The sequence below is a fragment of the Triticum urartu genome, unplaced genomic scaffold (genome assembly GCF_003073215.2).
Source record: "Triticum urartu cultivar G1812 unplaced genomic scaffold, Tu2.1 TuUngrouped_contig_3329, whole genome shotgun sequence".
In the NCBI taxonomy this organism is placed as follows: Eukaryota; Viridiplantae; Streptophyta; class Magnoliopsida; order Poales; family Poaceae; genus Triticum; species Triticum urartu.
This window is the reverse complement of record NW_024113860.1, coordinates 73,321-88,109: the sequence shown is the minus strand read 5'-3', so window position 1 is coordinate 88,109 and position 14,789 is coordinate 73,321. Positions and strand designations below refer to the sequence as shown.

General features: G+C 51.4%; 1 protein-coding gene and 1 pseudogene across 1 annotated transcript; one reads left to right on the top strand and one right to left on the bottom strand.

Moving 5' to 3' along the window:
• Window positions 1–1,234: 1,234 nt before the first annotated feature.
• Window positions 1,235–5,517, top strand: LOC125527233 (protein ALTERED PHOSPHATE STARVATION RESPONSE 1-like). Its single transcript, XM_048691779.1, has 4 exons — window positions 1,235–2,626; window positions 2,803–2,966; window positions 3,743–3,966; window positions 4,407–5,517. Exons 1-4 carry the CDS (start codon window positions 1,456–1,458, stop codon window positions 5,137–5,139), a joined length of 2,292 nt encoding a protein of 763 aa, XP_048547736.1. The 5' UTR covers window positions 1,235–1,455; the 3' UTR covers window positions 5,140–5,517.
• A 6,209-nt stretch (window positions 5,518–11,726) lies between these two features.
• LOC125527232 lies at window positions 11,727–13,944 on the bottom strand (annotated as a pseudogene).
• Window positions 13,945–14,789: the final 845 nt, after the last annotated feature.

The following is a 14,789-nucleotide window of genomic DNA, read 5'->3' as shown; positions in this document are numbered from 1 at the left end:
CACCACCAGATGACATTCACGGAAACGTGGCAAAAAAGCCGATGCCACAAAATGTTACTATTCAAACCCATTTTGGAGTATCGATATTTTTTTTATTTGCCACGTGTTCCATGAACATCATTTCAGGATGAAATTTTGCAAGCTATCAAAACATTTGTTAATGTTTGACAAAAAGAAAAATCAGATTTTTTTTTTACCTTTTTGTTTCTTTTGATTTTACTGTTTACCCGAGCTCACATGAGCTCGGTATCAGAACAACAGTTTGGAAGTCTTTTTTTTTACGGGTGACACTTTTGAAGTTGAAAGCATAACAATGCCACAAGATATGATAACATGGACTTATTCTAAACATCCGCTTTGTTTGGCTCAGTAATTTCTTTCTGACTAATTTGCGTGCCTAGTTGAAGCGTGAGGCATATTATATCAGGTGCATGTTCCATCCTGAAAATAGCGAAAGCCTTATCGTGGAAGAAGCGTCAACAATGTGGCATGGGCTGCAAAGAGGGGAAGAAAAGGCAAAGCAAAAGACGGCCTGTCGCCGGGGCGGTACATGATCATCATCTCATTCGGGCAGCGGTACGTTTGCTCTTTTACTCGGCTGAGATTTTGCAGAGTCCTGCACACCCTACTAACAGTAATCGATGGGCACTCCAGTACCCTTTCGGCCTTTCCCAACAAAAGAAAAAAGAAAAAAAATGCAATGGCAATGCGAAAACCTTAAGCCTAGCGCGGCACGGCAGCCCCCAGCAGGGAAAACAGCAGCGCGCCACCGCAGCGTATCCTCTCGCCAGAGCAGAGCAGGGCAGGGCAGTTGGCGTTGATCCGGTGATGGAGATGGATGGAGACCGGTCAAGGCCGTACCGCGGCCTTCAAGCCGGGCGTCAATGCCTGCCTGCGCCATGCCACCAGGCCGAAGCCAAAGCCTGCGCGCAACTCCATGGCGCGCCAGACGCAGCAGCAGCCGCAGCAGTCCTCGCCTCGCTTCCAAAAGGAAACAAACAAAACTGGTTAAATGGAGAGAGCCGAAAATAACATGACGGCCTGGTGGTGCTGCCCTCGCCTGGCCTTTTCCCCCACCGCAAGAAAACAAGGGGCGCAGCAGCACCCCTGCCCCTGCCAAATCGAGCCCGGAAAAAGAAGGAAGGGGCGAGTGGAGCGAGTGCAAACAAATTTCCCCAAGCAAAACGGCAAGAGCAGATTCCCACCCCCACCCCCTCCCCCACTTTGCTCCGCTCCGCTCCGCCTCCACTACACACACACACACGCAGCCCTCGCCTCCTCTCCGCACGCCTCGATATCATTTCCCCATCAACCCCCCAGGTCCGTCGGTGTCATCATCGTGGCGGGACGACACGGCCGCTTATAAGCCCGGCCCCGGGGCCGATCGATCGTTCCTGCCTGTGTTGATTGGCAGTTGCACTAGCGAACAACCGAGGTAACAAGGACGCGCCGGCGATGGGGTGCAAGGGGTCCAAGCTGGACGAGCAGGAGGCGGTGGCGCTGTGCCGCGGCCGGGCCGACCTGCTCGCGGTCGCCGTCCGCCACCGCGACGCGCTCGGGGCCGCGCACGCCGCGCTCGCCGGCTCGCTCCTCTCCGTCTCCTCCTCGCTCCACCTCCTCCTCGTCTCCGCCTCCGCCCGCCCGCGCACGGGGATCACGCTCCCCGTCGCCGCCAATGCCAAGGCCGTCGACCCCCCGCCAGCGGCGCCGCAGCCCTCCTCGCCCCCGCACTCCTCCTCGCACATCGACTTCGCGCCCTCCTCCGGATCCGACTCCGGCTCCGTCGCCTCCTCGCCTCCCCGCCGCGTCCACGACCAACTCCACCACGCGCACCCGCACCCGCACGCGCTGCTGTTCCCGCATTACGGGTACGGGTACGGGTACGGCTACGAGCCCGAGCCACCGTTCGGGTACCCGCCGGGGTCGCTGCAGCTCTACTACGCGCGGAGCCGCCCGCCTCCGGCCTCGGTCGCCGTCGAGCAGCGCGCGCCCGCGTCGGAGCGCGTCTACTTCGGCTCCTCCGACCCGGCGGGCGGGAACGCGCGGTATTACTCGTACGGAGGAGAGGCCACGCCGGCAGGTAAGGCGCCTGCTCCCCCGCCGTCGCCGCCGAGGGCGAGCTCGTGGGACTTCTTCAATGTGTTCGACGACTACCAAGTGCACGACAACTACTGTTACGATGCTGCCGGCGCCGGGACCACGGCGACGACACCGTACACGCCGAGCCGGTGCTCGCGGGACGTGCGGGAGGAGGAGGGCATCCCGGAGCTCGAGGAGGACGACGCGGTCGTCAAGGAGGTGTCCAGCGAGCACTATATGACCGGGAGTGGCGGTGCTCGCAGCCGACGCAGCTCGGTCGGCGGCATGAGCAGCAGCGAAGAGGAGAATTGTGTTGTCGATAAGGGAGTGCTCTCCGGAGGTGGCATGGCGCGGCAACATGCGCCAGCGCAGCCTAATGTCTCAGCCTCCGTGCGGACTCACCGGAAGTCATCGGAGAGTGCAGACTTCGCCGGGGAGATCAAGGCGCAGTTTGTTCGAGCGGCGGATGCAGTCTGGGCGGTCGCACCGATCCTGGAGGTGGACAGGCGGAGTTACCAATACCACCCCCGCAGCTCAGTGTACCATGGTGAGTTCATGCATGTACTCTGATTAGTTTAGATTCATTGATGTTATGGCGAACTATTTGTTGCTTCTAGAACTGGCATATTTTCTGATATACACTGTGGCGTATATATACTCTGATATACTTTGATGTCGTCGATTCTTGGTGTCACTGATCGATTTATTGGTATTTCGAAATAGTTTCGTCTCGGATGGTGTCGACGGCTGCATTACCAAATTCAGCGTACGGAGGTGAAGAGTTGGATGTTGGAGGTTGGAAGAAGGTGGCTGAAGGGGGGAGGAGCTTATCGGTCACCCTGCAGAAACTCTATATCTGGGAGAAGAAATTATATAATGAGGTTAAGGTATGTATTCACCTCCGATTCTGTTGAAGTAATACCTGAATTTACTCTGTGCTGGAATGATATGTTAGTAACTGCTCGTAGGTATGTTGGAGTACTTTCTCAAGTTAACTGATATGTAGGGTGCAATTGTTTTTGTTCGACTCCTACTAAATACTACTGGTGACAAATATTTACTGAAAGCAGAGTGTCATCCTTTCGTAGTGCCATCTTTGCGCAATGACAACATCCGTAAGCTGGTGCCTATAGGCAGCTATGCAGTAAGATGAAATGTTGATCCTGGCATGGCAAGGCTGAGATCAATGGAATGCCAGGTGTTCTGCTTCTTTAGGAAAAGGTCTTAGTAATATCGTGTAAAAGCTCCTTTCTGGAGACCAAATAGCCAGATTAGGAATATTTAAATTTATGTGCCATATTTAAAGTAATTTAGACACTTCTGTAATGGTATTAGATGTACTTTTGAGTTTGTGGGTTTCTCTTCTGATGTTTAGTTTCATTTGAAAGGATGCTACACTAACCCATGCAAAAAAAAATGATGCTACACACGGATACCTTTTTACTAGGTTTCTTATGCATAACAATATTAGATTTCATTTAAACTATGTTGTTGGCTCCTTAGTAAACAGATGATCATTTTAGTATGGAAATCTCTTATGCAGCACTAGTTTCAATAATGTGGGACTTGTTTTTTCTTTTAAACTGAGATTATTTTTCTCATATGCACCCGTGTTAACTACTGTGCTACATCTGATTATTTTTGTTATGTTTTCCTCTTCCAGTCTGAAGAAAAAATGCGCCTCCTGCTAGCCAAGAACTCCAAGCGGCTGAAGTTCTTGGACCAAAAGGGTGCTGAAGCTCAGAAGATCGAGGCGACTCAAAATTTGGTCAGGAAGCTGTCGGCAAAAATAAGAATGGCTGTGCGAGTTATTGCTAAGGTTTCAAAAAAGATAAACAGAGTTAGGGATGAGGAATTGTGCCCACAAATTATGGCCTTAATCCAAGGGTACGCTCTAATTTTTTGCCTTGACATCTTAGGTACATATTTCAATTAGTTCCCTGTCGGTACACTACTTCCGCCTTTACACTGGTTGTCTGCTTGTCTAGTTTGTACAATCTTCTAGTATTAGGAAGTACTCCCTCCCGCTTATATTGTGGGACGGAGGGAGTAACATTCTCAGTCCAGTAGGTTATTAAGTTTCAGTGCAGCTGCCTGGAAATTTTTACATATTGTGTAGAGGCTAACTCTACAGTCCTGCATTTACAGTGCACATGTATGTTTTTTTTTGTAAAAAAAACTCATGTTTTCGAGTAATCAATATCCCTACATGCATTTACCCTAGGTGAACTTTCCTGAACACTCTCGGTTTCTTTCTTTGCAATCTTGCATTTCTTATCCCACAGAACCTAGCTTGCATCAAAATACTGACAAATCCCTCTTTGCAGGTTTGTAAAGATGTGGCAAGAAAAGCTGGACTGCTACCAGACTCAGTGTGAAGCAATATCGGAGGCGAAGAACCTGGATTCGACCATCTCCGGCGGGATCAGTCGGGATCTAGCAATGGAGCTTGAAGTGGACCTGGTTAAATGGATTGTGAATTTCTGCTCTTGGGTAAACGCGCAAAGGAGCTTCGTGAAGGCACTGAACGGGTGGCTGGCGCTGTGCCTCAACTATCAGCAGGAGGAGACGCCCGACGGAGCTCCTCCCTACTCTCCCGGAAGGGTGGGCGCGCCTCTCGTGTTCGTCATCTGCAACACCTGGTCGCAGGCCATGGATCGGATTTCTGAGAAGGAAGTGGTCACCGCCATGCAGGCCCTCGTGTCCAGCGTGCGCAACCAGTGCGAGCACAGAGCCGCCGTTGAGCCAAGCGAGCTGATCTTCGTGACCCGGGAAAGAGAGAAGTGGAACAGGATTCTGGAGAGGAAGTCCGTGGAGATTAACAGGGAGGCAGACACACTGAACAGGAAGCTGGCCCTGGTGCCGGGCCGGCAGAGCCTGCTTCCGACGGCGCAAACGTACCAGGCGCATTTTCTTGAGGCAGACAGCCTGCAGGTGAGCTTGAGCCGGGTGCTTCAGTCCTTGGAGAGCTTCGCGTCCAGTTCGCTGCAAGCTTTCCGGGAGACTCTGAGACATGCTGAAGAAGAAATGCTGTCCAGAGAGAGTGCTAAAGCTTCATAGCCTGATTTTGCATCTGACCGTAGAGCCAACAAACAAAGCTTGTGGAATATAATCATCATCTCCTCATCAGGTGGCATCGGTGCTGAATGTGCTGGGCGAATGCTTCTGACGGATTTTAGTTTTTGTGGAGAAATTCTGACTTCTGAGTCTTAGTAGCCGACCGAGATTTGCGCAGGCAACCGTTGGTCCATCAGAATAGAACAGCTGTTGAAGTAGCAGGTAAATATGGGCAAGTGCTAGTTTTTTGTGTCATGGGCATGTACTGTGCAATATTCAGCGCATTGAATCCCTTGGAATTTTTTTTGGCTGCTGTCATTGCTTTTTGGCCTCTATATTATAACTGAATGTTTGAATGTGCAATAGTGGCATGATCTGCTCATGGGTCGTATTGTTCTGTACATGTCGAGTCTTAGCGTGAATTACGTTGAAATTGTCAATTGTGTCCAATCTATGTGTGCTTGGCTGTGTGCATCATGTGATGCAGAGGTTGGGGTAATTGCTTTTTCATAAAAAAAAAATCTATGTGGGTTAGTAAATAAGGTTAGGAGAGGTTTTTTTTTGGACAATGGGTTAGATGTTGCTGTTAGAGTTATATTGATGATGGCCTTTGGCCTTTTGTATTCTAGCCTCTAGGCATTCTCTTATACATGTATATATGATGGCTTTGGCCTCCTAATAAGATCAAGTTGCATTTTTCCGTAACATGGTATTAGAGCTTAGGGTTTTTTTTAGCACTCGCAACTCGTGCTTGATTGCTTCCTTCCGCCGCCGTGCTCTCTCTTTGCCAGCTGTCACTTTCGTCGTGGCCGTTCCTCTGCTCCGGTGACTGCTGCTTGCCACACCTTCAAAAATTTTGTCAAACGCTGCTGCTCCGAGTAAGCTGCTCTCTGTTCCAATCTTCAGATCGAGCCGGCCAGTGATTCTTGTGCTGGCCGCTGTCCACCAATTCCTGCTGCTGGCCGCCGGATCCGTGCTTCACCACCGCGCCCGCTCGTGTGGTGCCGCCGGCCGCCGATTCCGCTTCCAGCCACCGGCCGTCGTTTGCTGCTGCTGGCCGCCGGATCCCGTGCATCACCACCACGCCTGCTCGTGTGGTGTAGCCGGCCGCCGTTTCCGCCTCAATCCGCCGGCCGCCGATTCCACATCCAAGCTGTTGGCCACCGATTCCACATCCAGACGCCGGCCGCCGTTTCTCCTCTGGATCGAGTCGTTGTGGTCTGCTCCTCTGGATCGATTTGGTCCTAGTTTGGCTGGCCTCCCGTGCTTCGGTTGGTACACGCTGGTCACGGCGTCTCCCGCGCGGCCAGCCAACGACGCCCGCGTCTTCCCTCACGTCTGCCGTGCGATCGCTGCCTGAATCGATCGTGATCGGGGCTTGACGTGGGCCGCCACCGCCACTGCGTTCGTGATCTGGCTGTTCAATAAAAAAAAGAAGGAAAACCTGATATGATGTTTCGCCCGCGTCTTCGTGGCTGTCCGCACACTTCTGACGGTGTTCCATATATTGATCCCGTCTCGCACATACGCCGTCGCTCGGTGCTTGGTGTTGGTCCATCTGTGATATTGTCATCTACGACGTCTTCAACAGACTGTGATGGAGGTTATTCGACGACTCCTCTCGCGGTTTCTGCCTGCAGAGGCGGTGCCTACTCTACACCGACACCTCTCGCGGCTTCCGCGCGCGACAGTGACTACTCTCAGTCGACTCTACACACGGCTTCCACGGATGGTGGCGACTGCTCATCATCGGCTTCCACGGGTGTTTTTACTTCGACCTCTTCCGCCGTGTCTCTGTCTGCGCGTGAGATTGCGCAGCTGCGATGCCTACTTGCTACTTGGGATTCTTCATCGACAGGTTCTGCGGGTTCTGTGACTGACCCTTCTGGCATCGAGAAACCACTGTCTACTCATTCAGGTACATCCCCATGGATTCTTGATACTGGAGCATCTTTTCATGACTTACGATTCTTCCACTTTGACCTCCGTTCGACCTGTCGACTCTCATGTTCGTGTTCTTACGGCTGATGGCACTCCACTCCCCGTAGCTAGTCGAGGCACACTTAGCACTTCTTCATTTCATGTTCCCTCTGCCGCTCATGTTCCTCGACTTACCATGCAACTAATATCTGGTGGTCAGATTGTTGACTCTAGTTGTAGGGTCATTCTCGACTTTGATTCGTGTTCCGTTCAGGATCGTCGCACGGGCGCTCTGATTGGTGCTGGCCCTCGATGCCCTGATGGTCTCTGGAAGCTTGACTGGCTTCGCCTTCCGTCTGCTGCCACCGCCGCTAGTATCGCAGCCCCTGTTGCTGCATCTACTAGCTCTTTTCAGCAGTGGCATCATCGTCTTGGCCATTTATGTGGTTCTCGTCTCTCGTCTTTGGTTCATCGCGGTGTTCTGGGTTCTGTCTCTGGTAACGCTTCGTTGGATTGTCTGGGTTGTCGGCTTGGTAAGCAAATTCAGCTACCTTATCCTCACAGCGAGTCAGTGTCCGAGCGCCCTTTTGATCTCGTTCACTCTGATGTTTGGGGTCCAGCTCCCTTCGCTTCGAAAGGGGGTCATCGCTACTATATTATCTTTATAGATGATTTTTCTCGGTACACTTGGATCTATTTCATGTCTTCTCGTAGTGAGGTCTTATCCATATATAAAAAATTTGCTGCCATGGTTCATACCCAGTTTTCCACTCCTATTCGTGTATTTCGCGCAGATTCAGCTGGTGAGTATATCTCCCATGCATTGCGATGATTCCTTGCGGAGCAAGGTACTCTTACTCAGTTCTCTTGCCCTGGTGCTCATGCTCAGAATGGTGTGGCTGAGCGCAAGCATCGTCACCTTCTTGAGACAGCGCGTGCAATGATGATCGCCGCCTCTCTTCCGCCTCACTTCTGGGCTGAGGCTGTTACCACTTCCACATATCTCATCAACATTCAGCCATCTGTTGCCCTACAGGGTGGTATTCCTCTCGAGCATCTTTCTGGTCGTTCTCCTGATTATTCGGCGCTTCGTTTGTTTGGTTGCGTTTGCTATGTTTTGCTTGCCCCTCGTGAACGCACCAAACTGACCGCTCAGTCTGTTGAGTGTGTCTTTCTCGGATACAGTGATGAGCATAAGGGCTATCGGTGTTGGGATCCTGTCGGTCGTCGGATGCGTATTTCCCGGGATGTGACCTTTGATGAGTCTCGTCCTTTCTACCCGCGTCCATCCTCCTCGACCTTTTCCACGGAGGACATCTATTTTCTTACTTTTCCCGATACACCTCCCTCTGTGCCCAGTATTCCTACTCCTCGTCCCGCTGTTGCAGATTCGACGCCGTCCTCTCCAACGATTTCTTCTCCTCCCTCATCACATGATTCTCCACCTTCATCATCGATATCATCACCTTCTCCACCTTCATCACCGATACCTTCACCTTCTCCACCTTCATCGATACATTCCCCATCTCCGTCTCCAGTCATTCCACCTCTTCCCTCCTTTCCTTTTCATTATACTCGTCGTCCACGTATTGTGGATGAGTCTACTGATGCGCCCTCTACTTCTAGTGTGTCATCTTCCTCCTCTCAGCCGACTTATGGTCTTCGTTCTCGGCCTTGTCCGCCCCCTGTCCGATATTCTCCTTCTCGCTATGGTCTTTCGACCGTTCTTGAGCCGACTTCTTGTCGAGATGCTATTGTGCATCCTGAATGGCAGTTTGCGATGGCAGAGGAGATTGCTTCTCTTGAGCGCACCGACACGTGGGATCTGGTTTCTCTTCCTCCCGGTGTTCGTCCCATCACTTGTAAGTGGGTCTATAAGATAAAGACTCGCTCTGATGGTTCTCTTGAGCGTTATAAAGCTCGTCTTGTGGTTCGTGGCTTTCAGCAAGAGCATGGTCGCGATTACGATGAGACTTTTGCTCCCGTGGCCCATATGACCACTGTCCGTACACTTCTCGCCGTGGCCTCTGTTCGCCATTGGTCTGTGTCTCAGCTTGATGTGAAGAATGCCTTTCTAAACGGCGAGTTGCGTGAGGAGGTTTATATGCAGCCACCACCTGGGTATTCTGTTCCTGATGGCATGGTTTGTCGTCTTCGTCGCTCTCTTTATGGCCTTAAGAAAGCCCCCCGTGCCTGGTTTGAGCGCTTCGCCTCTGTGGTGACTGCCGCTGGTTTTTTGCCCAGTGCTCATGATCCAGCGTTGTTTGTCCACCTTTCTGCTCGTGGTAGGACTCTTCTTCTTCTATATGTTGATGACATGATCATCACTGGCGACGATTCTGAGTACATTGCCATTGTCAAGGCCCGCCTCAGTGAGTAGTTCTTAATGTCTGATCTTGGTCCTCTTCGTTACTTTCTTGGGATTGAGGTTTCATCCACCCCTGATGGCTTTTTTATTTCCCAAGAAAAGTATATCCAGGATCTTCTTACTCGTGCGGCTCTTAGTGATGAGCGCACTGTTGAGACTCCTATGGAGCTCAATCTTCACCTTCGTGCCTCAGATGGTGAGCCATTGTCTGATCCGACACGTTATCGTCATCTTGTTGGGAGTCTTGTCTATCTTGCTGTCACACGTCCGGATATCTCCTATCCTGTCCATATTCTGAGTCAGTTTGTTTCTGCTCCCACTTCAATTCACTATAGTCACCTTCTTCGTGTTCTATGATATCTTCGTGGCACCATCTCTCGTCGTCTCTTTTTCCCCCGTTCCAGCTCGTTACAGCTCCGGGCCTATTCAGATGCTACGTGGGCCAGTGATCCTTCGGACCGCCGTTCACTTTCTGCTTACTGTGTTTTTCTTGGTGGTTCTCTCATTGCTTGGAAGACGAAGAAACAGACTGCAGTTTCTCGTTCGAGTGCAGAGGCTGAGTTGCGAGCTATGGCTCTTCTGACGACAGAGGTGACTTGGTTACGATGGTTATTGGAGGATTTTGGTGTTTCTGTTACTACACCTACCACCCTCTTGTCAGACAGTACAAGTGCTATCAGTATTGCACGGGACCCGGTGAAGCATGAGCTTACCAAGCATATTGGTGTTGATGCTTTTTTTTGTGCGCGCTGCTGTGCAGGATCATGTTATTGGTCTTCAGTATGTGCCTTCCGAGTTACAGCTAGCAGACTTCTTCACGAAGGCACAGACTAGAGCGCAGCATGGATTTCACCTCTCCAAACTCAGTGTTGTTGATATACCATGAGTTTGAGGGGGGGTGTTAGAGTTATATTGATGATGGCCTTTGGCCTTTTGTATTCTAGCCTCTTGGCATTCTCTTGTACATGTATATATGATGGCTTTGGCCTCCTAATAAGATCAAGTTGCATATTTCCGTAACAGTTGCAGTCGAACAAACTCATAAATGGTGGCACCAGATCTGGTATTCAAAATAGAGCTTAGGCTCACATGCTCCGGGATGAGCACTAAATTCAGAAAATAGTAAAAAAAAATGTCAACAAAAACATGTTCATGTGTTTGTACGTGTGTGTTATGTTTTGTGAAGAAATGGCATATGTTGTGATGTAAAAAAGCTTTTAGAGCATAGTTTTTTTTTCTTTTTCCACAGCATATGTTGTTTTTTCAGAGAGAAAAAACTCGCATTTAGAAGACACAATCATGTTTGTTGTAAAATCAGGTATGTTATTAAAAGAACATTATTTTTATTGTGAGCATGTGCACTTGGTCTTGGAGGAAAAACATTGCCCCCGATATCAAATATTCAAAAGTGTTGCACCAAATCCAAACATCATCCTTGAAGCTGTTGCTTTCTCAAGATTTGTAAATTTGGCACTCATACGTTGGGAAACCTTGGTCGCACAATGACATCAATATCGATGGTGATGCTCTAGTGGTGAACTTTATAGTCAATGGTCACCAATACCCAGTGGACTACTATCTTTGATGATGGCATATATCCCTTGTGGTTTGAAATTGTGAAGAAATTTCTAACCCACAAGATGAGAAGAGAATTCATTTCAATAAGGTTCAATCAGCCTGGAAGGATGTTGAGAGAGCATTTGGGATATTGCAAATCGCTTTGTGGTTGTTCATGTACTTGCTAGATTTTTGGATCAAAACTCATTTTGGCAAACGATGACATCATGTGAGATCAAAGAGGAATTTTGAGTATGATCGTGTGGGGACAACCATGATACCAGAGCGACATCAGCACCAAACCTACACATCTATTGAAGTGCCTCCAAAGATAGAAGACTAAGCAGAGCAATTTCGAGATGACCTAGTTGAGCATACGTTGCAGCTCCGTGGGCAATAGTTTGTTCATTTTATTTTTGCGAGGGTAAAGAGTTTTATTCCATAATGTTCTTTGTCTTCATGATTCACCGATACATCATTCCGTTCATTTGGATTATATGTTATACTGGAATTATGGACTTGAAATGTTATTGAATTGTATGCCGTGAATACACAAATGTTTTAATAATCGTGATGCAAACATGAGTTCAAATAAGTTGTACTCCATGCACTGAAGGAAGAGAAATAGGAAAAAAAAATGGGGGCAGGTTTTAGACAATCTGCTTTAGCAGCTGCGCAAGAAGTGTCTGAATTCTTATTTAGAGGATTTAGTGGAGATGCTCTAATAGAATGTGAGGGCTGCAAGTTGATCATGATTTCCTTATTCCGCAAAGGCAACTCCGTGTGATCTCTGGCATTCGCGACAAAATTTGAACTGGCTTCCAGGGTGGATCGTTTTTTGGCTGACGATGTGCTAGTTGAGTTCCGATACGAACATGCCAACCTATAGATTACCGCACATTCATATGTATGACACATGAAAATAACATGCCCAGAAGACAGATGCAGCAACATCATTATCACGGGGCACGTGCAAATCCAAGTGCCGCAGCACAATTTCAGTCGCTACCTCACTCGAGGAGACGGGTGCTGGCTGCCGGCCGGGCTGGCCCGTTCCGACATGTACCCTGGCCGTGGCGACTGTCCGTGACCGTGTCCACCCCGCGCGTTCGGTCGCGGCGACGCCGAGCCGACGGAGCCGCCCCTGGACATGGACTCGACCTCCTGGAGCACGGCGACGACCTCCTTCATGGACGGGCGGTTGGTGTGGTCGGCGGCGAGGCAGCGCAGCGTGAGCTGCGCCGCCCGCTGCGCGCCCCTGGACGAGTACTGGCCCTCGAGGCGCGGGTCCATGAGGCGCGCCAGCTTGCGGCGGTCCGCCAGGTGCGGCTTGGCCCAGTCCACCAGGCTGTGCTGGCCGCTGGGCCGGTCCGTGTCCAGCGCGCGCAGGCCCGTCAGCACCTCCAGCAGCACCACGCCGTAGCCGTACACGTCGCTCTTCACGTACAGGTGCCCCGTCGCCACGTACTCCGGCGCCGCGTAGCCGTAGGTGCCCATCACCCGGGTGGTCACGTGGCTGCTGCCGCCCGCCGGCCCGTCCTTGGCCAGCCCGAAGTCCGAGAGCTTCGCGTGGAATTGCTGCATGCGGAGCGCGGGAGAGGAGGGTTAGGTTAGACGTGCGCGATGCGCGCGCGCGTGTGACCGGTGCATGCGGAACGTGAAGGGTCGCCGGCGAGCGCACGGCACGTACCGTGTCGAGGAGGATGTTGGAGGCCTTGAAGTCCCGGTAGATGACGTGCTTCTCCGAGGAGTGCAGGAACGCCAGCCCGCGCGCCGCGTCGATCGCCACGCGCAGCCGGAGGCTCCACGACAGCGGCTGAAACGCGCCCGCGCCTTCTGGTGGTGGTGAGCACAATGCTAGTCGTGTTAGCTATCCCCGTCTGCGTCTCTAATCAGTTGATATGTATGTGCCGGGACTTACTCCGTGGCTCGCTTCTGAAGAGGTGATCCTCGAGGTTGCCCTTGGCCATGTACTCGTAGACAAGCAGGAGCTCCTTGTCCTCCCAGCAGTACCCCAGCAGCCTCACCAGGTTGGGATGGATGAGCCTTCCCAGGAAATTCACCTCCGACTGCAACACCAATTCCGCCACGAATCAGCAACTCCAATGGCATCATGCCAACGTGCGTGCCAATCACTCAACATGCATAATCATGGATGGCACACACGCACATTTCGGTTGGGAATTATGCAATGCTATGCGCAGCCCACGTGAATACGTCGATGACTCAGAACATGGTTCGGGTTGACCAAAAGCCACGTAGCTTCATTCACCTGCCATTCTTGGACGCCCTGCAGGCTCTCGGGGTTGAGCTTCTTGACGGCGACGGGCATGCCGGCGCCGCTCCTGGCCGGGCTCATGGTCTTCTCGTCGACCCAGCCCTTGTGCACCCGCCCGAACCCGCCCTCGCCGAGGAGAGTGTCCGACTTGAAGTTCCGCGTGGCGGCCTTGAGCTCCGCGAATGTGAAGATCCGGAGGTTGGGCGCCTCCAGGATCCTCCCCTCCCGGCTGGGGCTGGCCTCGCTGCCGCCATTCGTGGCGCCTGCAGCCACCGGACGGCTGCTTCCGCTGCCGCTGCCGGAGGTCGTGGGCGCGCTCGGCGACTTCCGAGGCTGCCCCGGGGAGCTCATTGCTGCCGCTGCGTGTGCATTGGGCTGGGGCGCGACCATGCCGGGCCTCGCCATCGCTGCTGCGAGAGTAGAATGAGCACAGATTGCATAAGCGTCAGAAGTTGTAAATATCGACCAAAGTACACGGTGAATCAAGGAGTCAAGGTAGAACAAGATCAATTGAGAAACATGGCGATACCTCTGGCATGTGCATGATGCGCCACTGCCTTGACAGCCTCCACGTCGGCCTCTTCGGAGCCGAAGCAGTTACCCATGGCGTGGAAGCAAAGCTCTAGGCTGTAGCTCTCTCCTCTCCTCCCCTCCTCTTTCTTCTGACTTATGGCTGGCTGGCTATATCCCTCGTGTCGTCAAACTCAATCAGGTCCATCGAGGCTCCAGCTACGTGCTTGGCATAAAAAAAGAGATGGGCAAATGTGACTTTGGGCGTGGCGGTGGAGAGGAGAGGAGCGACGAGGCCTGCGCGTTGGGGTAGTGGAAGGCGTGGAACTCCTCGTGGACCTGTCATTTGGGCGCCCATGCATCAGGCGAGGGGCACATGGCGCATATCGCGGAGACGCGGGCAAATTGTTGCATTATTCAAAAAAGTAATCAAACGAGCGATGAGCGCGTCACTGCTTCTGCTTGCATTTCGAACATGATTAGGCTGGTTGCAGCTTGCGGCCCGCTGGAGCTCTAGCTGCTGACACTGTTGGAATGATCACAAACTGAAGCGGCTGCAGGGCACAGCCATTCTTCCTCTCGCACCTGGCCAATACGCGGAAATATAGTCAGACTCAGGAGCATAATAACATATTTTTGATCGCTGGGGTCAACATTTTTGTTATTTCAAAGTTCACTGTCAAGTACATGTACAGCAATTAAGGCACACATAAGTGGGGCTCATATTTTCATCTGGAAGGTGATTCCAGACAATATGGTCCAAATAATCCTCACACCTATCCCTGCCCTGCTACGGAGAACAGTATATCTGGTGCTGATGCATTTATGGAGGCAAAAACTAACCGTGGGTTTGGAAAATATTATCTCCTTTTGAAATCCCTGCAAATTACACTATGGGATGCTCCGGTGAGTATGCAGATTAAATTTCTTTCTTTAAGAATACGCACACGCTTGTGTATCATGCATTAAAAAAGAAGAGGGGAAAAGAGTGGACTGAGATCTATAAGCCTCACGATCAGG